The sequence below is a fragment of the Neoarius graeffei genome, chromosome 3 (genome assembly GCF_027579695.1).
Source record: "Neoarius graeffei isolate fNeoGra1 chromosome 3, fNeoGra1.pri, whole genome shotgun sequence".
In the NCBI taxonomy this organism is placed as follows: Eukaryota; Metazoa; Chordata; class Actinopteri; order Siluriformes; family Ariidae; genus Neoarius; species Neoarius graeffei.
This window is the reverse complement of record NC_083571.1, coordinates 18197322-18222282: the sequence shown is the minus strand read 5'-3', so window position 1 is coordinate 18222282 and position 24961 is coordinate 18197322. Positions and strand designations below refer to the sequence as shown.

The following is a 24961-nucleotide window of genomic DNA, read 5'->3' as shown; positions in this document are numbered from 1 at the left end:
AGACCAGTACCTACTTTTCGACTCTCACCACCCACTGGAACATAAATTGGGGGTCATTAGGACCTTGCAACACAGGGCTCAGAACATTCCTACAACATTAGAGGGAAAAGAGAAGGAGCAGAATCATATCAAGAAAGCACTTCAGAATTGCGGTTATCCCAACTGGGCTTTCCTAAAGAGCATAAAAAGGAACATAACTGACAAGGATGATAACAGGAACAAACGCAAGAACATTGTCATTCCCTACATTTCTGGTCTATCGGAGAAACTCTGGAGGATCTTCTACAAACACAACATTCCGGTACATTTCAGACCCAATAACACCCTGAAGCAGAAACTGGTCCACCCTAAGGACAGAATACGAATATGAATATGAATATATGTCTTTATTGTCATTGCCACAAGTACAACGAAATTGAAAGTGCTATCCAGTCAGTGCAAAGAGTCAATAAATAGGGTAAAATAATAGGGTAAAAAGCAATAAACAGTGGCCTAAGCCCAAGACACACAGACCACACACTCACACACACCTACACAGTTCCAGTTGCCTCATTCACACAGTTCAGACATCAGACATCATGTAAACAAACATGAATACCCAGACATAAACAGGACAACGTAGTGTATGCAATTCAGTGCAGTGAGGATTGCACGGATTCGTATATTGGGGAGACGAAACAATCGCTATACAGGTGCTTGGCTGAACACAGGAGAGCCAGCTCCTCAGGCCAGGACTCGGCTGTCTACATTCATCTTAACAACAAAGGACACTCATTTCAGGATTGTAACGTACGCATTTTAGCCAGAGAGGATCGTTGGTATGAGCGAGGAGTTAAAGAAGCCATTTTTGTCAACCTGGAACGGCCATCACTGAACAGAGCTGGGGGTCTAAGACATCGTTTGTCAACCATCTACAAGGCGGTCTTGGACACTCTTCCCTGACGGCTGGGTGTACGCCAGGACCCAGCTGTTTTCAGTGACTCACAGGAGGACAGAGAGAGTCAGATTGCCATTGATCACCCTAATGACTCGCCGTTCACACCCAGCCTCCAGTGACCCACACCAACATGATGCCTCAATGACACCTTAGATGAGCTGGTCATCAGAATTCTGATTCTGATCCAGGAGAGGATAAATATCTGATACTCCCTATTAGTCAGACAGAACTGAGGAAGCCTTTTGGACGAGAGGTGAAACGTTTTCAAGAATCTTCAAGCAAGTCCAGTTGCCCATTTCTACCACCCACAGTTTACTATGACCTGGATGATTGAGAATATTCACAGACATGATTCCACTTCTTTGCTTTTATAAACTCCTGGGTTGCTTTGGCTTTATGTTTTGGGTCATTGTCCATCTGTATTATGAAACGCCGACCAATCAGTTTGGCTGCATTTGGCTGGATTTGAGCACACAATGTGTCTCTGAATACCTCAGACACACATATACAGTGGTGCTTGAAAGTTTGTGAACCCATTAGAATTTTCTATATTTCTGCATAAATATGACCTAAAACATCATCAGATTTTCACACAAGTCCTAAAAGTAGATAAAGAGAACCCAGTTACACAAATGAGACAAAAATATTATACTTGGTCATTTATTTATTGAGGAAAATGATCCAATATTACATATCTGTGAGTGGCAAAAGTATGTGAACCTCTAGGATTAGCAGTAAATTTAAAGGTGAAATTAGAGTCAGGTGTTTTCAATCAATGGGATGACAATCAGGTGTGAGTGGGCACCCTGTTTTATTTAAAGAACAGGGATCTATCAAAGTCTGATCTTCACAACACATGTTTGTGGAAGTGTATCATGGCACGAACAAACGAGATTTCTGAGGACCTCAGAAAAAGCGTTGTTGATGCACATCAGGCTGGAAAAGGTTACAGAACCATCTCTAAAGAGTTTGGACTCCACCAATCCACAGTCAGACAGATTGTGTACAAATGGAGGAAATACAAGACCATTGTTAACCTCCTCAGGAGTGGTCGACCAGCAAAGATCACTCCAAGAGCAAGGTGTGTAATAGTCATCGAGGTCACAAAAGACCCCAGGGTAACTTCTAAGCAACTGAAGGCCTCTCTCACATTGGCTAATGTTAAGGTTCATGAGTCCACCATCAGGAGAACACTGAACAACAATGGTGTGCATGGCAGGGTTGCAAGGGGAAAGCCACTGCTCTCCAAAAAGAACATTGCTGCTCATCTGCAGTTTGCAAAAGATCACGTGGACAAGCCAGAAGGTTATTGGAAAAATGTTTTGTGGACGGATGAGACCAAAATAGAACTTTTTGGTTTAAATGAGAAGCGTTATGTTTGGAGAAAGGAAAGCACTGCATTCCAGCATCAGAACCTTATCCCATCTGTGAAACATGGTGGTGGCAGTATCATGGTTTGGGCCTATTTTACTGCAATGTCATGAAAATGTCATGACATCTGTCCATGAAGGGAATCTCAAGAGAAGGTGGATCATGCAGCAAGACAGCAACCCTAAGCACACAAGTCGTTCTACCAAAGAATGGTTAAAGAGGGATAAAGTTAATGTTTTGGAATGGCCAAGTCAAAGTCCTGACCTTAATCCAATGGAAATGTTGTGGAAGGACCTGAAGCGAGCAGTTCATGTGAGGAAACCCACCAACATCCCAGAGTTGAAGCTGTTCTGTACGGAGGAATGGGCTAAACTTCCTCCAAGCCAGTGTGTAGGACTGATCAACAGTTACCGCAAACGTTTAGTTGCAGTTATTGCTGCACAAGGGGGTCACACCAGATACTGAAAGGAAAGGTTCACATACTTTTGCCACTCACAGATGTGTAATATTGGATCATTTTCCTCAATAAATAAATGACCAAGTATAATATTTTTGTCTCATTTGTGTAACTGGGTTCTCTTTATCAACTTTTAGGACTTGTGTGAAAATCTGATGATGTTTTAGGTCATATTTATGCAGAAATATAGAAAATTCTAAAGGGTTCACAAACTTTCAAGCACCACTGTATGTATATATATATATATATATATATATATATATATATATATATATGTGTGTGTGTGTATTATTATATATATATATATATATATATATATATATATATATATATATATATATATATAAAAATAAATTACCAGCTGGGAGGTCCGTATCGTGAAATACTGTGACCAAGGTCTTGAAAATACTGACCAAGGCCTCTGGGCCGAGGTCAGTATTTTCAAGGCCGAGGTCAAGGTATTTCACAATACGGACCGACCTTAAGCTGGTAAATAATATATACATATATTTATTTCTTTACCAAATTCTAACAGAAAATGAGAGCGCCCGAAAGGGAAACCATATTTAGAACAAACCTGCTACAATCGCATCAAAAACCTGGTTTGACAAGCTACATCAGCTCGGAATTTTCCAAAAATAAAACTTGCTTTCGCTGTGAACACTGTCGTTATCGCTATCCATGCTGTAAAATTAATCCTATTATACTGAAAAATGTGAAAATAAATGTTGACAAAAAATTGCTACATTGTTTGTTGTTGTTGTGAATAAGCGAGTTGCCAAAGGTCCGTAACGTAGGATTTCAGACTGCTCTCGAGCCAATCAGAGCGCACGATTTGATGGAAACCGGACCACGAAAAAACTAAATGAAATTATGTATTAAACAAAAAAAAAAAAAGAGTGTTAAACAAAATACGTTTCATATTTTCAATTCTTCAAAGTCGCCAGCATTTACCTTGATGACGTTTACACGCTATTGGCATTATCGTAACCAGGTTGATGAGGTAGTCACCTGGAACGTTTTTCAATTAACAGGTGCGCCTCATCAAAAGTTAATTAGTGGATGAGTTTCTTGCTTTCTTAAGGTGTCTGAGATCACACAGTAAATAGTAAATAATAAGAATACAGTAAATAGCCCTATTCCACACCACAACTGTAGTAATCCATATTGTGCCATGAACCGCTCAACGAAGTAAAGAGAAACGACATCCATCATTACTTTAAGACATGAAGTGACTTTTAGTTAATAAAAATCAAGAAAAAAAAACATTGAATTAGAAGGCGTGTCCAAACTTTTGACTGGTACTCTATACAGTGGGGCTTAAAAGTTTGTGAACCCTTTAGAATTTTCTATATTTCTGCATAAATATGACCTATAACAACATCAGATTTCACACAAATCCTTAAAGTAGATAAAAAGAAACCAGTTAAACAAATGAGACAAAAACATAATACTTGGTCATTTATTTATGGAGGCGGCACGGTGGTGTAGTGGTTAGCGCTGTCGCCTCACAGCAAGAAGGTCCTGGGTTCGAGCCTCGGGGCCGGCGAGGGCCTTTCTGTGTGGAGTTTGCATGTTCTCCCCGTGTCCGCGTGGGTTTCCTCCGGGTGCTCCGGTTTCCCCCACAGTCCAAAGACATGCAGGTTAGGTTAACTGGTGACTCTAAATTGACCGTAGGTGTGAATGTGAGTGTGAATGGTTGTCTGTGTCTATGTGTCAGCCCTGTGATGACCTGGCGACTTGTCCAGGGTGTACCCCGCCTTTCGCCCATAGTCAGCTGGGATAGGCTCCAGCTTGCCTGCGACCCTGTAGAAGGATAAAGCGGCTAGAGATAATGAGATGAGATTTATTTACGGAGGAAAATGATCCAATATTACATATCTGTGAGTGGCAAAAGTATGTGAACCTTTGCTTTCAGTATCTGGTGTGACCCCCATGTGCAGCAATAACTGCAACTAAATGTTTCCGGTAACTGTTGATCAGTCCTGCACACCAGCTTGGAGGAATTTTAGCCCATTCCTCCGTACAGAACAGCTTTAACTCTGGGATGTCGGTGGGTTTCCTCACATGAACTGCTCGCTTCAGGTCCATCCACAACATTTCGATTGGATTAAGGTCAGGACATTGACTTGGCCATTCCAAAACATTAACTTCATTCCTCTTTAACCATTCTTTGGTAGAACAACTTGTGTGCTTAGGCTCGTTGTCTTGCTGCATGACCCACCTTCTCTTAAGATTCAGTTCAGGGACAGATGTCCTGACATTTTCCTTTAGAATTCACTGGTATAATTCAAAATTCATTGTTCCATCAATGATGGTAAGCCGTCCTGGCCCAGATGCAGCAAAACAGGCCCAAACCATGATACTACCACCACCATGTTTCACAGATGGGATAACGTATCTTATGCTGGAATGCAGGGTTTTCCTTTCTCCAAACATAACGCTTCTCATTTAAACCAAAAAGTTCTATTTTGGTCTCATCCGTCCACAAAACATTTTTCCAATAGCCTTCTGGCTTGTCCACGTGATCTTTAGCAACCTGCAGACGAGCAGCAATGTTCTTTTTGGAGAGCAGTGGCTTTCTCCTTACTGAGTCTGCCATGCACAATATTGTTCAGTGTTCTCCTGATGGTGGACTCATGAACATTAACATTAGCCAATGTGAGAGAGGCCTTCAGTTGCTTAGAAGTTACCCTGGGGCCCTTTGTGACCTCACGACTATTACAAGCCTTGCTCTTGGAACTTTGTTGGTCGACCACTCCTGGGTCAATGGTCTTGAATTTCCTCCATTTGTACACAATCTGTCTGACTGTGGATTGGTGGAGTCCAAACTCTTTAGAGATGGTTTTGTAACCTTTTCCAGCCTGATGAGCATTAACAATGCTTTTTCTGAGGTCCTCAGAAATCTCCTTTGTTTGTGCCATGATACACTTCCACAAATGTGTTGTCAAGATCAGACTTTGATAGATCCCTGTTCTTGAAAGAAAACAGGGTGCCCACTCACACCTGATTGTCATCCCATTGATTTTAAACACCTGACTCTAATTTCACCTTCAAATTAACTGCTAATCCTAGAGGTTCACATACTTTTGCCGCTCACAGATATGTAATATTGGATCATTTTCCTCAATAAATAAATGACCAAAGCATAATATTTTTGTCTCATTTGTTTTCCTGGGTTCTCTTTATTTACTTTTAGGACTTGTGTGAAAATCTGTTGTTGTTTTATGTCATATTTATGCAGAAATCTAGAAAATTCTAAAGGTTTCACAAACTTTCAGGCACCACTGTATGTCTTACCTGCATTTTAATCCCTAATTTGTTTCATTCTAGTCAAATAAATTCAAAATATAGGCAAAATAAATATCTCCACCTGTCTCTTTGACTGACACACTGCAAAAAATGATGTCTTAGCGAGTGAAAATATCTTGAATATAGTTGAAATGATCTAGCATTTCCTATTAGAAGAAAACAAGACACCAATTCTCAGATCATTAAACCTAGTTCTAGTTCTCCACCTGTCTCTCTGACTGCAATCCCCGAACCCGCTGGTGGACACCTGTGGTGAGGGGAACCGTCAAGCTGAAGGAGTCCTATCGGGCTTGGTTAGCCTGTGGGTCTCCAGAGGCAGCTGACAGATACCGATGGGCCCAGCGGAATGTGGCTCTGGCAGTCACTGAAGCAAAAACTCTGGTGTGGGAGGAGTTCGGTGAGGCCATGGAAAGTGACTTTTGGTCGACCTCAAAGAGATTCTGGCAAACCGTCCGGAGGCTCAGGAAAGGAAAACAGTGCTCTGTCCCCACTGTTTACAGCGAGGATGGAGTGCTGTTGACCTCAACTGGGGACATCATCCAATGGTGGAAGGAATACTCTAAGGATCTCCTCAATCCCACCTTCATGTTGTCCGAGGAGGACGCAGAGTCTGAGGGTGCTTGGGAGGACTTGCCCATCACAGGGGCTGAAGTTGCCGAGGTGGTTAAAAACCTCCTCGGTGGCTGGGCTCTGGGGGTGGATGAGACTCGTCCTGAGTTCCTGAAGGCACTGGATGTTGTTGGGCTGTCTTGGCTGACACGCCTCTTCAACATTGCGTGGAGGTCGGGGACAGTGCCTCTGGATGGTGGGGTGGTGCTCCCCCTTTTTAAAAAGGGGGACCGGAGAGTGTGTTCCTGTTCCAACTATAGGGGGATCACACTTCTCAGCCTCCCTGGGAAAGCCTATGTTGGAGAGGAGAGTCCGATCGATAGTTGAACCTCAGATTCAGGAGGAACAATGCAGTTTTCGTCCTGGTTGTGGAACACTGAACCAGCTCTTTACCCTTGTAAGGGTAAAGAGGGTGCATGGGAGTTTGCCCAATCGGTCTACATGTGTTTTGTGGACCTGGAGAAGGCTTAGTACCGTGTCCCTCGTGGGGGGTGCTTCGGGAGTATGGAGTTCAGGGCCCACTACTGCAGGCCATTCCGTCCCTGTATGATCGGAGCAGGAGTTTGGTTTGCATTGCCGGCAGTAAGGTGGACTCGTTCCCGGTGGATGTTGGACTCCGCCAGGGCTGTCCTTTGTCACCGGTTCTGTTCATAACTTTTATGGACAGAATTTCTAAGCACAGCCAAGGGGCAGAGGGTGTCTGGTTTGGTGACATCAGGATCACGTCTCTGCTTTTTGCGGATGATGTGGTCCTGTTGGCTTCATCAATCTGTGACTTACAGCATGTGCTGGGACGGTTTGCAGCCAAGTGTGAAGTGGCTGGGATGAGGATCAGCACCTCTAAGTCCGTGGCCATGGCGCTCAGCTGGAAATGGGTGAAGTGCCTACTCCAGGTCAGGGAGGAGTTGCTACCTAAAGTGGAGGAGTTTAAATATCTCAGGGTTTTGTTTACAAGTTAGGGTAAGGGGGAGCAGGAGTTGGACAGAAGAATCGGGGCAGCATCAGCAGCGATGCGGACGCTAAACCGGTCTGTTGTGGTAAAGAGAGAGCTGAGCCAAAAGGCAAAGCTCTCAATTTACTGGCCCATCTACGTTTCCACTCTCACCTATGGTCACGAGCTATGGGTAGTGACCGAAAGAATGAGATTGTGGATACAAGTGGTAGAAATGAGTTTTCTCCGCAGGGTGGCTGGGATCTCCCTTAGAGATAGGGTGAGAAGCTTGGTCATTCAGGAGAGACTCTGAGTAGAACCGCTGCTCCTCCACATCGAAAGGAGTCGGTTGAGGTGGTTTGGGCACCTCGTTAGGCTGCCCCCTGGACGCCTCCCAAGGGAGGTTTTCTGGGCATGCCCCACCGGGAGGAGATTCCGTGGCAGACCCAGGACACGCTGGAGAGATTACATCTCTCGGCTGGCCTGGGAACGCCTCGGTATTCCCCCGGAAGAGCTGGTGGAGGTAGCCAGGGAGAGGGAAGTCTGGGCTGCTCTGCTTTGGCTGCTATCCCCGCGACCCGGATCCGGATAAGCGGTAGAAGATGGATGGATGGATGGATGGATGGATGGATGGATGGTTCTAGATTGCAACCAACTTATCCCAAGATGTCTTACCAAGTAAAAATATCTGTCCATGCAGCAAGATAATTTCACTCGTATTAAGTAATTTTCTCCTCAAATTCAGTTTTCAATTTTTTGCATTGCACCTTCTAAGGATAAATGCATTTTGCTTGCCGTGTATGCACGCATGAGGTGAATCACTTTTTTTGGGATTGCTTTTGGGATCAATGTGAACTGAAAGCAGGATGGAAACTTGATGCTTTGACACCGCAGTTAGTTTAACTACAAGCTAACTGAGTCAAATAGCTTCAAACACTGCAGGATGCATATGCTACACGAGTTCAGCTGTGAAATCAGAAAACGTTAAACACATAGACTAACCATTTATTTGCAAGACCATGTTCTGTCAATTTTTAACCCATGTGACTTGTCACCCACACTACTGACGTTTTGACCAAAGTAGCATGAAATAATAATGAAATAAGAACAGAAGTGAACTGAGTTTGTGTTAACATGCCCAGCCTTTGACATCAAATGTGTCTGAGTGAAGTGGCACTACAGCATGCTTCGAAACACAGTCCAACTAATCGATAATGAAATTAATTGGCAATGATTTTTATTACTGAATAGGATTGATTTTGTTGATTAGTTGTTGCAGCCTTACTCTGAATTAGATTACTGTAATGCACTTCTGTATGAATGCCAATGTATACATTAAGAAATTCCAGTTCGTCTAAAATACAGCAGCCCAGGTCCTAATAAGAGCTAGAATGTTTAAGCACATTAGTCCCATCCTACTTAGATGACTTTAGTTCCCATATATATATTTATTATACACACACACACACACACACACACACACACACACACACACACACACACATGAGATAATTCACAGTTGCATGAAGATATGAAGTTTATCTTCGAATGGTGAAGTGAGTGAGTGAAGCAAATGAGTACTGAATATTTTCAACACGAGAAGATAAACTTCATATCTTCACTCTACCGTGTAATGTTCTTTATATTATATGGACACATCCACAAAAAAAAAAACAAGTTAATCAAAAGAATTTTAATTTTGAACCAGTTTGCCAATTTGACAATGCACGTCTAGTCAGCAGGAAAACACTGGGAGTGATGTCATTGGAGTGAAATATCAGGAATTGTTATACATACAAGACACTTTTTCAATGGAATAAAAACATGTATTCTGTTCCCTTCTAGTGGGTTTCATTCATTTGGTTTGATAGCATGTAATATTGTTAGCATATCGCTGATCCTACGAGTATTACATCACTCTACCCAACGGAGAATGCACATGCAATATTGTTATGATACTGCACATTGTCAAGACCACACGATATTGCACGTTGGAGCTCAAATATTTTATGAGAAACTTCACTGCTGCGCATACGCACAACCATTTCTGTGTTCACTGGGAAAGAAAAAGATGCGCTAAACACCCGAAAGACTACCAAAACTTCATTAGATATTCATCACAGATATTTACAAGAGAAAAACATACCAACAGACATCAAAAAACTGGAAAAGAGACACATTGGAGACATACAGCGGGGCAAAAAAGTATTTAGTCAGCCACCGATTGTGCAAGTTCTCCTACTTAAAAAGATGAGAGAGGCCTGTACAACCCCGATTCCAAAAAAGTTGGGACAAAGTACAAATTGTAAATAAAAACGGAATGCAATAATTTACAAATCTCAAAAACTGATATTGTATTCACAATAGAACATAGACAACATATCAAATGTCGAAAGTGAGACATTTTGAAATTTCATGCCAAATATTGGCTCATTTGAAATTTCATGACAGCAACACATCTCAAAAAAGTTGGGACAGGGGCAATAAAAGGCTGGAAAAGTTAAAGGTACAAAAAAGGAACAGCTGGAGGACCAAATTGCAACTCATTAGGTCAATTGGCAATAGGTCATTAACATGACTGGGTATAAAAAGAGCATCTTGGAGTGGCATTGGCTCTCAGAAGTAAAGATGGGAAGAGGATCACCAATCCCCCTAATTCTGCGCCGACAAATAGTGGAGCAATATCAGAAAGGAGTTTGACAGTGTAAAATTGCAAAGAGTTTGAACATATCATCATCTACAGTGCATATCATCATCAAAAGATTCAGAGAATTTGGAAGAATCTCTGTGCGTAAAGGTCAAGGCCGGAAAACCATACTGGGTGCCCGTGATCTTCGGGCCCTTAGACGGCACTGCATCACATACAGGCATGCTTCTGTATTGGAAATCACAAAATGGGCTCAGGAATATTTCCAGAGAACATTATCTGTGAACACAATTCACCATGCCATCCGCCATTGCCAGCTAAAACTCGATAGTTCAAAGAAGAAGCCGTATCTAAACATGATCCAGAAGCGCAGACGTCTTCTCTGGGCCAAGGCTCATTTAAAATGGACTGTGGCAAAGTGGAAAACTGTTCTGTGGTCAGATGAATCAAAATTTGAAGAAGTTCTTTATGGAAATCAGGAACGCCGTGTCATTCGGACTAAAGAGGAGAAGGACGACCCAAGTTGTTATCAGTGCTCAGTTCAGAAGCCTGCATCTCTGATGGTATGGGGTTGCATTAGTGCATGTGGCATAGGCAGCTTACACATCTGGAAAGACACCATCAATGCTGAAAGGTATATCCAGGTTCTAGAGCAACATATGCTCCCATCCAGACGACGGCTCTTTCAGGGAAGACCTTGCATTTTCCAACACGACAATGCCAAACCACATACTGCATCAATTACAGCATCATGGCTGCGTAGAAGAAGGGTCCAGGTACTGAACTGGCCAGCCTGCAGTCCAGATCTTTCACCCATAGAAAACATTTGGCGCATCATAAAACGGAAGATATGACAAAAAAGACCAAAGACAGTTGAGCAACTAGAATCCTACATTAGACAAGAATGGGTTAACATTCCTATCCCTAAACTTGAGCAACTTGTCTCCTCAGTCCCCAGACGTTTACAGACTGTTGTAAAGAGAAAAGGGGATGTTTCACAGTGGTAAACATGGCCTTGTCCCAACTTTTTTGAGATGTGTTGTTGTCATGAAATTTAAAATCACCTAATTTTTCTCTTTAAATGATACATTTTCTCAGTTAAAACATTTGATATATCATCTACTATGTTCTATTCTGAATAAAATATGGAATTTTGAAACTTCCACACCATTGCATTCCGTTTTTATTTACAAGTTGTACTTTGTCCCAACTTTTTTGGAATCGGGGTTGTAATTTTCATCATAGGTACACTTCAGCTATGAGAGACAGAATGGGGGGAAATAATCCAGGAAATCACATTGTAGGATTTTTAATGAATTAATTGGTAAATTCCTCAGTAAAATAACTATTTGGTCACTGTAGTGCGAATAAAGTGTGGGTGAAGCACAGAGGACGGCAGGACAACGTTTAGATGCAGAGAAGGATATTTATTAATCAACTTTTCAGTCGAGATGCAGCATAAGCCCACATACACACGCGCGCACACACACTCTGCTTCCGGTCCCGGGTCACGCTCCCTCTGCTCTCTCTTTGCCTCCTTAAATAGGGAGCGGTTACTGGGAAAACACACACAAAACACAGGTTAACTACCGTCAGGTGTAGCGATTCTGCCACTCACCTTCCATGGCTCCGCCCTCCTGTCACAGACCGGCGCTTGACCACGCCCCCGCTGCCACATACCCCCACCGCCCGACTCAGGCCGGGCGCCTGTCCGGCCTGCAGCCGACTCCCCCCCCGACGGGAGAGGAAGTCCGCCACGACCATCTGCGCCCCCGGCCTGTGGACCACCTTGAAGTTGAAGGGTTGGAGTGCCAGATACCAACGGGTGATCCGCGCATTGGCATCCTTGGTCCGAACAGAGGGTGAAAGGGCGCCCCAGCAGGTAGTAACGGAGGGCGAGGACCGCCCACTTGATCGCCAGGCACTCTTTCTCAATCATGCTGTAGCGCCCCTCACGCACTGACAGCTTCCGGCTGATGTAAAGGACCGGGCGATCCTCCCCCTCCACCTGCTGGGACAAAACGGCCCCCAGCCCTCTGTCCGACGCATCCGTCTGTAACATAAAAGGGAGAGAGAAGTCAGGGGAGTGTAAAAGTGGCCCCCCACACAGTGCAGCCTTTACCTCAGAGAAAGCCCGCTGGCACTGCTCCGTCCACTGGACCGGATCTGGCGCCCCTTTTTTAGTGAGGTCAGTCAGCGGGCTGGTGACGTCCGAATAATTAGGTATAAACCTACGATAGTAGCCAGCCAGCCCCAGGAACTGTCTCACCCCCTTTTTGGTCTTGGGCCTCGGGCAGACCGCAATCGCTGCTGTCTTATTAATTTGGGGACGCACCTGCCCGTTGCCCAAGTGGAAGCCCAGATACCGTACTTCCACCCGCCCAATCGCACACTTCTTTGGGTTGGCAGTGAGTCCCACCCGCCTCAGCGACCTAAGGACGGCCCTCAGGTGTTGCAGGTGCCGCTGCCAGTCATTATTATAAATGATAATGTCGTCTAAATAAGCGGCCGCATAGGTGGCGTGGGGCCGGAGGACCCTGTCCATCAGCCGCTGAAACGTAGCGGGCGCCCCAAACAGCCCAAACGGAAGTGTGACGAACTGGTGTAAGCCGAACGGTGTGGAAAAGGCCGTTTTCTCCCGGGATAATGGAGTCAAGGGGATCTGCCAATATCCCTTCGTCAAATCCAGTGTCGAGTAAAAGCGAGCCGTGCCTAGTCGATCGAGCAGCTCATCAATACGAGGCATTGGGTACGCGTCGAATTTAGACACCGCGTTGACTTTTCTATAGTCCACACAGAACCGGACCGAGCCGTCGGCCTTGGGAAACAAGACCACAGGGCTGCTCCAGTCACTGTGGGACTCCTCGACGATGCCCATTTCGAGCATGGCCTGAAGTTCTTCCCGAACCACCTTTTTTTTGTGTTCGGGTAGCCTGTAAGGGCGGCTACGCACTACCACCCCCGGGGGCGTCTCTATGTGGTGTTCTATGAGGTTAGTGCGACCGGGCAGGGGCGAGAAGACATCCGAAAATTCGGCCTGCAACTGGGCGACCTCCGCGAGTTGGGTCGGGGAGAGGTGGTCTCCACAGGGGACCGGAGAGGTACGTGCTGCCAATGTCCCTTTTTGAACCTCCGGCCCCAGCTCCGCCTTCTCCGGAACTACCGACACCAACGCCACGGGGACCTCCTCGTTCCAGAGTTTCAGCAGTAGATCTGTAGTGCCCCCTCCCTGTCCGTTCGCCTAACCTCATAGTCGACGTCCCCGACTCGCCGTGTGACCTCAAAGGGTCCTTGCCACTTGGCGATTAATTTGGAGCTCGACGTGGGCAACAGGACGAGTACCTTTTCTCCCGGAGTGAACTCTCTAAGGAGCGTGCCCTTGTTGTACAGGCGGACCTGCCGTTCCTGGGTCTGCCGCAAATTCTCCTGAGTTAGATGGGTGAGCGTGTGGAGTTTTGCATGCAGGTCCATAACGTACTGAATTTAATTTTTGCTCTGTGAAGGTCCCTCCTCCCAATTTTCCCGCAGTACATCTAAGATGCCGCGCGGCTTACGCCCGTATAATAATTCAAACGGGGAGAACCCCGTGGAGGCTTGGGGGACCTCTCGCACTGCAAATAACAAGGGTTCGAGCCACTTATCCCAGTTACATGCGTCCTCACTTACGAATTTTTTGATAATATTTTTGAGGGTGCGCTTGAACCGTTCAACTAAACCGTCCGTCTGTGGGTGATAAACGCTGGTGCGGATCGGCTTAATACCCAGTAGCCCATACAGTTCGCTCAGTGTTCGTGACATAAATGAGGTGCCTTGGTCAGTCAGAATCTCTTTCGGGATTCCAACCCGGGAGATGACGTGGAAGAGGGCCTCTGCAATACTGCGTGCTGAGATATTGCGAAGAGGCATCGCTTCCGGGTATCGCGTTGCATAGTCCACCAGAACCAATATAAAGCGGTACCCTCGTGTTGACCGATCTAATGACCCGACGAGATCCATCCCAATTCTTTCGAACGGGGTCTCGATTAATGGTAGGGGGCACAAGGGCGCTTTTGGAATGGCCGCTGGGTTTACTAACTGGCATTCGCGGCACGCCGTACACCACTTACGGACGTCGCCGCGAATCCCCGGCCAATAGAATCGGGCCATTATCCGGGCTAGTGTCTTATCCTGCCCTAGGTGTCCAGCCATGGGATTAAAGTGAGCCACCTGGAATACCAATTCCCGGCGGCTCTTTGGAATTAATAACTGGGTGACTCGCTCTTTCGTCTGAGTGTCCTGCGTCACTCGGTATAATCTATCCTTCAAAATGGAAAAATAGGGGAAGGACGGGGTGGCGTTCGGCTGGAGCGTTTGACCATCGATTACTCTCACTTCGTCAAACGCGTGTCGCAGAGTCTCGTCTCGCGATTGTTCCAGTGGGAAATCCGCGAGGGATTCCCCAATAGAAAGAGGAGGAGCCGGCAGCTCCTCACTCTGTCGCGGAGATGACGTAGACGGCTCTGCGACCGCAGCTCCAGCCAAAGCGACACCGGGACCCTCCCCTGTCAACCGGCAGGACCCACTCTTTACTAGGCGTGCCATTAAATCCTGAAATCCCGGCCAATCAGTCCCCAAAATTAAAGAGTGGGTAAGGCGAGGATTAACCGCCGCCTTCACTATGGATTTTTCCCCTCTGAAATATATGTGGACCGACACCAACGGGTATCTGTGAACATCCCCGTGCACACACAACACCTTCACCCCCTGTGCTCCCCCCAATGCCTCGTCTTGCACCAGGCTTTGGCGGATCGAGGTCTGATTGCAACCCGAATCCACCAACGCCTGATATGTAACCCCTTGTACACTTACCCGTATGCGATACGCTCCGGCCCGATTGAGGGCAGCTTCTGGCGCGTTGGGGATCTGCACCACCACCCCCACCTCCATAGCTGCACACTGTTGCTGCAGGTGGCCCAGTTCCCCGCAGCGCCAGCAAACCGGCCCGGGCCTTCCCTCTGCAGCTGTGTTCTGGGGCTCACTCACCTGAGGGGGGGGAAAGAGACAGACACAGAAGGGAGAAACGGGAGGGCACCACGGGTGCGGCGGGCTGGCTGGGGTGGAGCCGGCCCCCGCCTCCGTGGTGGGGAAATGGGGTGAGGACGGGACATGGGGGGGGGGGGAGAAAGAGAGAGAGAAGAGGGGAGAAGAGGCAGTGTCGTTGGCCGTCCTGCCGCCGGAACAGCCGCCAAATGATCCTCCGCCAGTCCTACGGCCTGATCCAGCGACGCCGAGCGGTGGCACTGGACCCACTCTGCGGTTCCAGCTGGTAAGCGGGCGATGAATTGCTCCAGCACCACCTGATCGATGATTCCCTCGGTGTCGCGATCGTCTGCCCTCAGCCACCGCCAGCAGGCGTCCCGGAGTTGCTGGCCGAACGCGAATGGCCGGCCGACATCCTCCATCCGCAGCACGCGGAAGCGCTGGCGCTGTTGTTCGGGCGTGCGCCCCACGCGCTGGAGGATGGCCCGGCGAAGGTCGGCGTAGGCCAGCCGGCGGTCGGCGGGGAGCTGTAGTGCGGCCAGCTGCGCCTCTCCCATGAGGAGGGGGAGGAGGCGCGCCGCGCGCTGCTCCATCGGCCACCCCGAGGCTTCGGCGACTTGCTCGAACAAGGTGATAAATGCCTCGGGGTCATCCTGCGGGCCCATCTTGGTCATGGTGAGGGGAGACGGGCCCGCGGCCGGGGCGCTGGTGGATCCCGCCGACGCGAGGAGATGCCGGAACGCCTCTCGATCTTCCTGCTGGGCCAGCACCAGGGCTTCAAAGCATCGCTCCTGCTCCTTTCGGAGCGTGACGAGTGCCAAGTGCTGGCTCTGCTGAGCCGTGGCGAGGGCGTGGACCAAGTCCGCGAACGGGGAGGATTCCATGGGGCTGCAAAGCTGGTGCTCCACCTTTTCCCGGGTTTCGGCACCACTGTAGCGCGAATAAAGTGTGGGTGGAGCACAGAGGATGGCAGGACAACGTTTAGATGCAGAGAAGGATATTTATTAATCAACTTTTCAGTCGAGATGCAGCGTAAGCCCACATACACACGCGCACACACACACACACTCTGCTTCCGGTCCCGGGTCGCGCTCCCGCTGCTCTCTCTCTGCCTCCTTAAATAGGGAGCGGTTACTGGGAAAACACACACAAAACACAGGTTAACTACCGTCAGGTGTAGCGATTCTGCCACTCACCTTCCCTGTCTCCGCCCTCCTGTCACAGACCGGCGCTTGACCACGCCCCCGCTGCCACAGTCACCTACAAACAAGCAAGATTTCTGGCTCTCACAGACCTGCAACAACTTCTTTAAGAGGCTCCTCTGTCCTCCACTTGTTACCTGTATTAATGGCACCTGTCTGAACTCGTTATCAGTATAAAAGACACCTGTCCACAACCTCAAACAGTCACACTCCAAACTCCACTATGGCCAAGACCAAAGAGCTGTCAAAGGACATCAGAAACAAAATTGTAGACCTGCACCAGGCTGGGAAGACTGAATCTGCAATAGGTAAGCAGCTTGGTGTGAAGAAATCAACTGTGGGAGCAATTATTAGAAAATGGAAGACATACAAGACCACTGATAATCTCCTTCGATCTGGGGCTCCACGCAAAATCTCACCCCGTGGGGTCAAAATGATCACAAGAACGGTGAGCAAAAATCCCAGAACCACACAGGGGGACCTAGTGAATGACCTGCAGAGAGCTGGGACCAAAGTAACAAAGGCTACCATTAGGGCTGGGCGATATGAGAAAAAATTATATCACGATATATTTTTTCAAAATTTTCGATAACGATATATATCACGATATAAATCAAATCACCATTTTTGTATTTTCTTTAATTTTCTGCTCAAAATATGAACATTACAAATTAGTAGTTCCTTCCTAATTAACAAAAATAGCTTAACAAGCCTTCAAGTTTCACAGAACCAAAACAAACTGGATGCACATTCTTTTGTTCTTTTTGTTCAAATGAATAAACTGAAACTGAAAAATAAAAACTATATACCATTGTTAATCATTTGTGCAAATTCTAGCAGCTTTCAAATAAACATAAAAGACATATTGACGTGTGAACCTTATGCTGCAAGGAGAAAAAAAGTGCAATCCTGTACGTCAGTGTGTTTAAGGTTTTGTGTAACACTTTGTTGTATGTCCGATTTTAAATATCCAAAATACTTCCACACAACCGAAGCTCTCTGGCCCTTCTTTTCAACGATGTCCTCCAGGGCAGTGCTCTGACTTTCCTGTTCAGATCTCTGGTCAGTCGGCTTCTCGCTCATTTTTATAATCGCTTTGTTTCACGCTTTGTTGGAGAAATGCCGCGCTCCTGCAAACTTCACCACAGCCATGCTGTGCGTTGCTGCTACAAGTGTGTGTGTTTGTGTGTGCACACAACCTAACTTGACGTGGCTCTCTTCCAACTGATTGGTTACGTGCGGTACTGTTTAGTTATGATTGGCTATTCGCGTGTCTGTCAAAACTTCGGATGAAGTAATTTTATTGAAGGCGTAGGCTTATCGTAGGCATATCGTACGTGTCTAATTTCTAATCGTAGAGATTTTATATCGTGAATAACATCGTAATCGTAAAATCGCCCAGCCCTAGCTACCATCAGTAACACACTACGCCGCCAGGGACTCAAATCCTGCAGTACCAGACGTGTCCCCCTGCTTAAGCCAATACATGTCCAGGCCCGTCTGAAGTTTGCTAGAGAGCATTTGGATGATCCAGAAGAGGATTGGGAGAATGTCATATGGTCAGATGAAACCAAAATAGAACTTTTTGGTGAAAACTCAACTTGTTGTGTTTGGAGGAGAAAGAATGCTGAGTTGCATCCAAAGAACACCATACCTACTGTGAAGCATGGGGGTGGAAACATCATGCTTTGAGGCTGTTTTTCTGCAAAGGGACCAGGACGACCGATCCGTGTAAAGGAAAGAATGAATGGGGCCATGTATCATGAGATTTTGAGTGAAAACCTCCTTCCATCAGCAAGGGCATTGAAGATGAAACGTGGCTGGGTCTTTCAGCATGACAATGATCCCAAACACACTGCCCGGGCAACGAAGGAGTGGCTTTGTAAGAAGCATTTCAAGGTCCTGAAGTGGCCTAGCCAGTCTCCAGATCTCAACCCCATAGAAAATCTTTGGAGGGAGTTGAAAGTCTGTGTTGCCCAGCGACAGCCCCAAAACATCACTGCTCTAGAGGAGGTCTGCATGGAGGAATGGGCCAAAATACCAGCAACAGTGTGTGAAAACCTTGTGAAGACTTACAGAAAACGTTTGACCTCTGTCATTGCCAACAAAGAGTATATAACAAAGTATTGAGATGAACTTTTGTTATTGACCAAATACTTATTTTCCACCATAATTTGCAAATAAATTCTTTAAAAATCAGACAATGTGATTTTCTGGATTTTTTTTTCTCATTTTGTCTCTCGTAGTTGAGGTATACCTATGATGAAAATTACAGGCCTCTCTCATCTTTTTAAGTGGGAGAACTTGCACAATTGGTGACTGACTAAATACTTTTTTGCCCCACTGTAAAACTTCCACACTAGCGAGTGACTGTGACAATTTGTAAGCAAACATGGCCACCAGGTTTGCTTCCTTAAATACAGAAGATTTTGAGAGAATTTTGGCTGCCAGCTTGCTCCGTTGTGCGTAGTTGTCGATGTTGATTTTAAAAGTAACTAAGTAAATTAAGTCTGAGTGAAAAATACTCTGGCGAGCCTGAGTGGAAGAAGAGTCTGTAGACAGAAATCTTAGTTTCTCGGTCGTTAGCCTGTGCTCCTTGCTCTCGATAGTACTGCTTTATTAGCATTCACTAACATTACTAATGAACGCTACACCGGCTGGAAGGTGACTGCACTGCTGCACTAACAGCGCTGAGTCGCGGGTAAGCCATTGTTGGCATTCGAGAATGCTGATATGAAGAAAGTGTGTATGTATAATAATAATGGGTTTTTTTGTAGTCCATCAATCTGTCTGATTGTGGATTGGTGGAGTCCAAACTCTTTAGAGATGGATTTGTAACCTTTTCCAGCCTGATGAGCATCAACAACGCTTTTTCTGAGGTTCTCAGAAATCTCCTTTGTTCGTGCCATGATACACTTCCACAAACATGTGTTGTGAAGATCAGACTTTGATAGATCCCTGTTCTTTAAATAAAACAGGGTGCCCACTCACACCTGATAGTTATCCCATTGATTGAAAACACCTGACTCTAATTTCACCTTCAAATTAACTGCTAATCCTAGAGGTTCACATACTTTTGCCACTCACAGATATGTAATATTGGATCATTTTCCTCAATAAATAAATGACCAAGTATAATATTTTTGTCTCATTTGTTTAACTGGGTTCTCTTTATCTACTTTTAGGACTTGTGTGAAAATCTGATGATGTTTTAGGTCATATTTATGCAGAAATATAGAAAATTCTAAAGGGTTCACAAACTTTCAAGCACCACTGTATAGACACATTTACAAATAAAAATTAACCCAAATTTATCAAAACAATTCATCAATTTCCTTATGAGTGACATATAGAGGTTTATGTCACAGTTTTGGTTCTCCATGTCCAAGATGTAGTTTCTATCAAAAATATGAGTGGCGTATTTTATATATTCTTCAAGGCTATCTGTACCAATACTTTTGCTGAAAATTGAGTGGCTTTGGGTTGTCTAACACATCTAGATGTTAACATGAGGAAATGAAAGGGGAAATTCTGATCTGTTGTCTCATATTCATCTTTTGATCTCAAACCAACATGTCTTCAGTGTATAAAGCGCACACAAAATGAATTTGGCCTTTCCGTACCAATACTTTCAGAGGGAACTATATATGAGAGAGAGAGAGAGAGAGAGAGAGAGAGAGGCGTGTACTCTCTGATCTGTTCACATTGGAGTTTTTTTTATGATGGCCTCGTCTCAAGAGTCCTTCATTCCTGTGCAGTTTATTGGGTATTTTCTTTTCGTGTCACTCAGACCATCCTAAAGATTAAGACTATTGATTCACTATACTGGACAGTTTTATCTGTTTTTCTTTCCAATCCCAGGGTACCCATCCTAAAAACATCACAAGGTCCTCCTCTATGACCTCTCCTCTCTGAGGCCTACAAGCCCTGACATCTGTCCTAATCATACTAATACCATCCAGGTGCCTACAAGCTCCTGCTTCACTTACTGTTATGACCAATTTGCTTAAGTGAAATGATGCCTGGTGGCACGGTGGTGTGATGGTTAGCACTATCGCCTCACAGTAAGAAGGTTCTGGGGTCGAGCCCAGTGGCCGATGGGAGGCCTTTCTGTGTGGAGTTTGCATGTTCTCCCCGTGTCTGTGTGGGTTTCCTCCGGGTGCTCCGGTTTCCCCCACAGTCCAAAGACATGCAGGTTAGGCTAACTGGTGGCTCTAAATTGACACTAGGTGTGAATGTGAATGGTTGTTTGTCTCTATATGCCAGCCCTGCAATGACCTGGCAACTTGTCAGCTGGGATAGGCTTCAGTTTGCCCACGACCCTACACAGGATAAGCGGTTATGTATAATGGATGGATGGAAATGACGCCTATAGATAAAATTATACAGATTCAATTTTCATTACTTGTATATTGCTATCATTGTACAAACCACTGACTTCTATTGCCTTTGAAATAAAACTCCTAGATTGGATATAAAAATAAATTGTGATGCACAATTCTGTCTCTCTCTTGATGAGTCTTTATTTATGCTCTAACTTTAACTGTGTGTATTTCTTCGCGTTTTAGAGCAGGCATGTTCTTCAACAGTTTTCCCCTTACTTACAGCACTTATGGTAGATGTGCTGCTCCAGTAGTTATGATAGTTTGTCTCTTTATGTGATAAATTAACACAGTGGTGTTTGTTAGATCTTAGCACGGGTTTGTTATTGTGCCCTCAAAAACATGGCAACCTCAAGAACTGTGTGTGTATGGGTGCATTTATGGTTCCTGTTTTTAGAGTGTGGCTCTTTTTAAAAAAAAATAATGTTACGGGGGCGTCGTGGCTCAGGTGCCATACCATATATCCGGGGACCCGGGTTCGATTCCGACCCGAGGTCATTTCCCGATCCCTCCCCATCTCTCTCTCCCACTCATTTCCTGTCCTGTCTCTACACTGTCCTATCCAATAAAGGTGAAAAAAGCCCCCCCAAAAAATCTTAAAATAAATAAATAAATAAATAAATAATAATAATAATGTTATGTTTTTTCATGCATCAATCAAAATCAGTAAGTCCAGAAACACACTGCTTGGAGACAGGAAAAAATTTCAACAATGCCAAAATGTTAGAAAATTTTCCTGCTCCTGCACTTACCCGAGGTTGAGGCGAAGCAGGCTGGGATGTGTGGAGACCAGATGGTGCTGTACACGACTCCCTCGTGACCCTGAAGTGTGCACACAGACTGAGGGTGCTCTGGGTCCCACTGTGGAAAAACACTTTTTTTAATAGCAAACATGCTCCATATACTGTAGTTCACAGCTCACAGTCCATATCATTTTAAACGGGATAAAGTGGTAATTTAATTTTTAAATTAAAAAGGTGCATGAGGCAAGATTTCCTAAAATGTGTCAAGATTAGGTGGGGTGTTTCACGGTCAAGGTACACAAGTTTGTGTCACTAACATAAAAAAAATCAAGTCCAGTTTTTTGGCACAATTTGTGAACTAAATAAGGCTCTTGATGGAAATTTATTTTCTGCCGAATGCTGTTGGTGGCAAGAATTTGTAGCTGGAATACAAACAGCACTGTGTTGTTACCTGGCTAATGGTGAGAGCATAATTCTTTTTCCAGAGAGGACCATTTTTGAGAGACAAACATCATGTATTTTTGTTAGTAACCACTGTAGTTCATTTTAAGAAGCTAAGTATATCACCTTACGTGACAGTACTTATATGGACCTGGACGTTCAGACTCATTAGCTACTTGTCTAAGAACTGCATTTTTTTTCAACTTTAATAAGGACCACATTACCAGAGAGGACATTTTTGACAGACAAGTTACCTTATTAAATATACCCTTGTGACCCTATCACAAGGATATATTTAATAAGGTAACTTGTCTTGGCCATTTATGGCCAACTTTGTTGGCAATAATTCTTCAAGTATGAAATAAGGCTCCAACTAAACTATTCAGAGGCTGTAAAATGGCTTAATATTAGGATTGGCAACCTCTTTAAACTAGACCAAATAAGGTTGAAACATAAAAAATGGTCAAAACAGGGTTACTTAATAGTATGTCAGACTGGCATATGCATGTATACAAACAAATGGCTAATTTGCAGGTGGGATGGTGTTAGTTGTTCATGCAGAGCTAATCCTCACTTCACAAGTACTTATTATACTTCAGTAATACTTAATCCAGCCCATATAATCCACTCTGATACCCTGACTGTGAAACAGCCCAGGTCTAAGTAGGTGGAGCTGAATTAGATTTGAATGATTTTTTTCTACTCTTTGAGCCCAAATAAGTATTTAAGGTGGACGCTGGATTGCACCAGGGCTTGGCCCTAATCCCTTTCTTGTTTGTAATGGTAATGGACAGGTTGACAGATGACATCAGGAAAGAGGCCCTATGGACAATGATATTTGCAGATGATATTGTGATCTGTAGTGAGAACAGGGAGCAAGTAGAAGAAAACTTAGAGACATGGAGATAGTACTACAAGATAGTATGGAGACAGCAAGACAGAGTACATGTGTGTGAATGAGAGTGAGAACAGTGGAATGGTTCAGTTACAAGGAACAGAGGTGGTCAAAGCAGATGAGTTCAAATATCTGGGGTGAACTGTACAAAGTAATGGTGAGTGCAGAAGAGAAGTGAAAAAGAGATTGCAGGCAGGTTAGAATGGATGGAAAAGTGTATCAGGAGTGATTTGTGACAGAAGGTTGCCAGCAAGCGTGAAAGGGAGAGTGTACAAGACAGTAGTAAGAGCAGTGATGTTGTATGGTTTGGAATTAGCAGCACTGACAAAAAGACAGGAGGCTGAACTGGAGGTAGCAGAGCAGAAGATGCTGAGATTCTCATTGGGGACTGACAAAGTTGGACAGGATTAGAAACGAGAAGATTAGAGGGACAGCACATGTAGGACGTCTTGGATACAAAGCAAGAAAGACTAGATTGAGATGGTTTGGACACGTGCAGAGGAGAGATGCAGAGTATACTGGGAAAAGAATGCTGGAGATGGAGTTGCCAGGTAGAAGGAAGAGAGAAAGACCAAAGATGAGATTTACGGATGTGATGAAGGAGGACATGAGGACGGTTGGTGTTACAGAAAAAGATATGGAGGACAGGAAGAGATGGAGAGATATGCGCTGTGGTGACTCCAAACAGGAACAGTCAAAAGAAAAAGTAGAACAACAACTTAGTCAACTTACTGGCAGTGATTCCGCAACCTGTTTGTTCCTCATTAAGACATATTTTAAAACCGCTGTCGTCTACTTTGTGCATTACATTTGAGCAACTAGCCTATATCTAAATCCCAGAGGATTACTGGTCCCCCCGAATATAGATTTGGGTTGTGATGGAGTCATCATATTCCTACATTGGCTATGTTTTTTTCACTAGTGAATTTTACTGCCATGTCTGGCATTGTTGAGCACAAGGCTAAATGCCGTATCTCACGATGTTAATAAAAGAGAAACTAAATTTGTGGCTCCGCCCCGTGACTCATATCTGCACCAAAATTTACTGGGTTCTTCCTTGGCCTATGCTACATCCTTCCACCAAGTTTCATGGAAATTGGATTAGTAGGCTTTGCACAATCCTACTTACAAGCAAACAGACAACCAAACCTAAATAAAATTGCTTTCTGATACCATGCCCATACAGTAAATATAACATATATATTTACTCTATGAGGCAGTAGCCACAAAAATGAAGTGTAATCCAAAAATGAGCAATTTAAAAATCACAGAAGTAAAATACACCGAGTGTCTGTACTTTATATTATTCTACTTTTACCTCTTACAGTTTTCAAAACTGAAACCTCCTAACCAAGGCTGACATACACACACTGTCGCCATGACCAAAACTCTTATTTCCCAGAAAAGGCCTGGCACTAGAGCTCAGTGGTCTCAATATTCTTTTCGACAACTTCCCATAACAACTCAGAAGTGCATTACATCTACATCACACATAGGACCACTGGCTGAAGATGGTGAGGAAAGGGGGACAACCTGGAGTATATTTTAAAATAGGAATGTACTTTCCCCTGGTAATAAGCATAAACATGTCTGAAAGCGATTTCTTTAGTCTATTCCATTGATTTCCAATAGTGAACCGAATTGTATACACTCGCCAGTCATTTTAATAGGCACACCTGTATGTGCATGCGCAGTGCACTATTGTTACACTCATACTTCCTTTACACGTAGCTGGGTATTTATGAAAACGGGTATCTTCTCCTTCCCGTACTAGAAAATAATTCCGTTAACATAATGCTCAAAAACAGCCAGGGAAGGCTGTCAAAAACATGTCAAACAAATAGAAAGCCAACCAGAGATCTGAAAGCCAAGGAGGAGGGACCGTCAGATCACAATGCTAAAACTCCGTTTTCCCCATAACACGGAGAAAACTCTGTTTTCCACTATTTACACGCAGGCATGAAAACGGAGTTTTCACAAATCTCCACTTTGCCCGGAGTTTTCAAAAGCAGCCG

The 24961-nt window shown here is 44.8% G+C and overlaps 1 protein-coding gene across 4 annotated transcripts in view; it reads right to left on the bottom strand.

Annotated features, from left to right (window-relative positions):
- The window catches only part of pex7 (peroxisomal biogenesis factor 7), a 143086-nt gene that overhangs the window by 115534 nt on the left and 2591 nt on the right, over nt 1–24961 (bottom strand). For all 4 annotated transcript variants that reach the window (XM_060916457.1, XM_060916458.1, XM_060916456.1 and 1 more), the window contains one exon: nt 21620–21728. In XM_060916457.1, coding sequence (XP_060772440.1) covers nt 21620–21728 — 109 coding nt within the window. The remainder of the gene's footprint in view (nt 1–21619; nt 21729–24961) is intronic.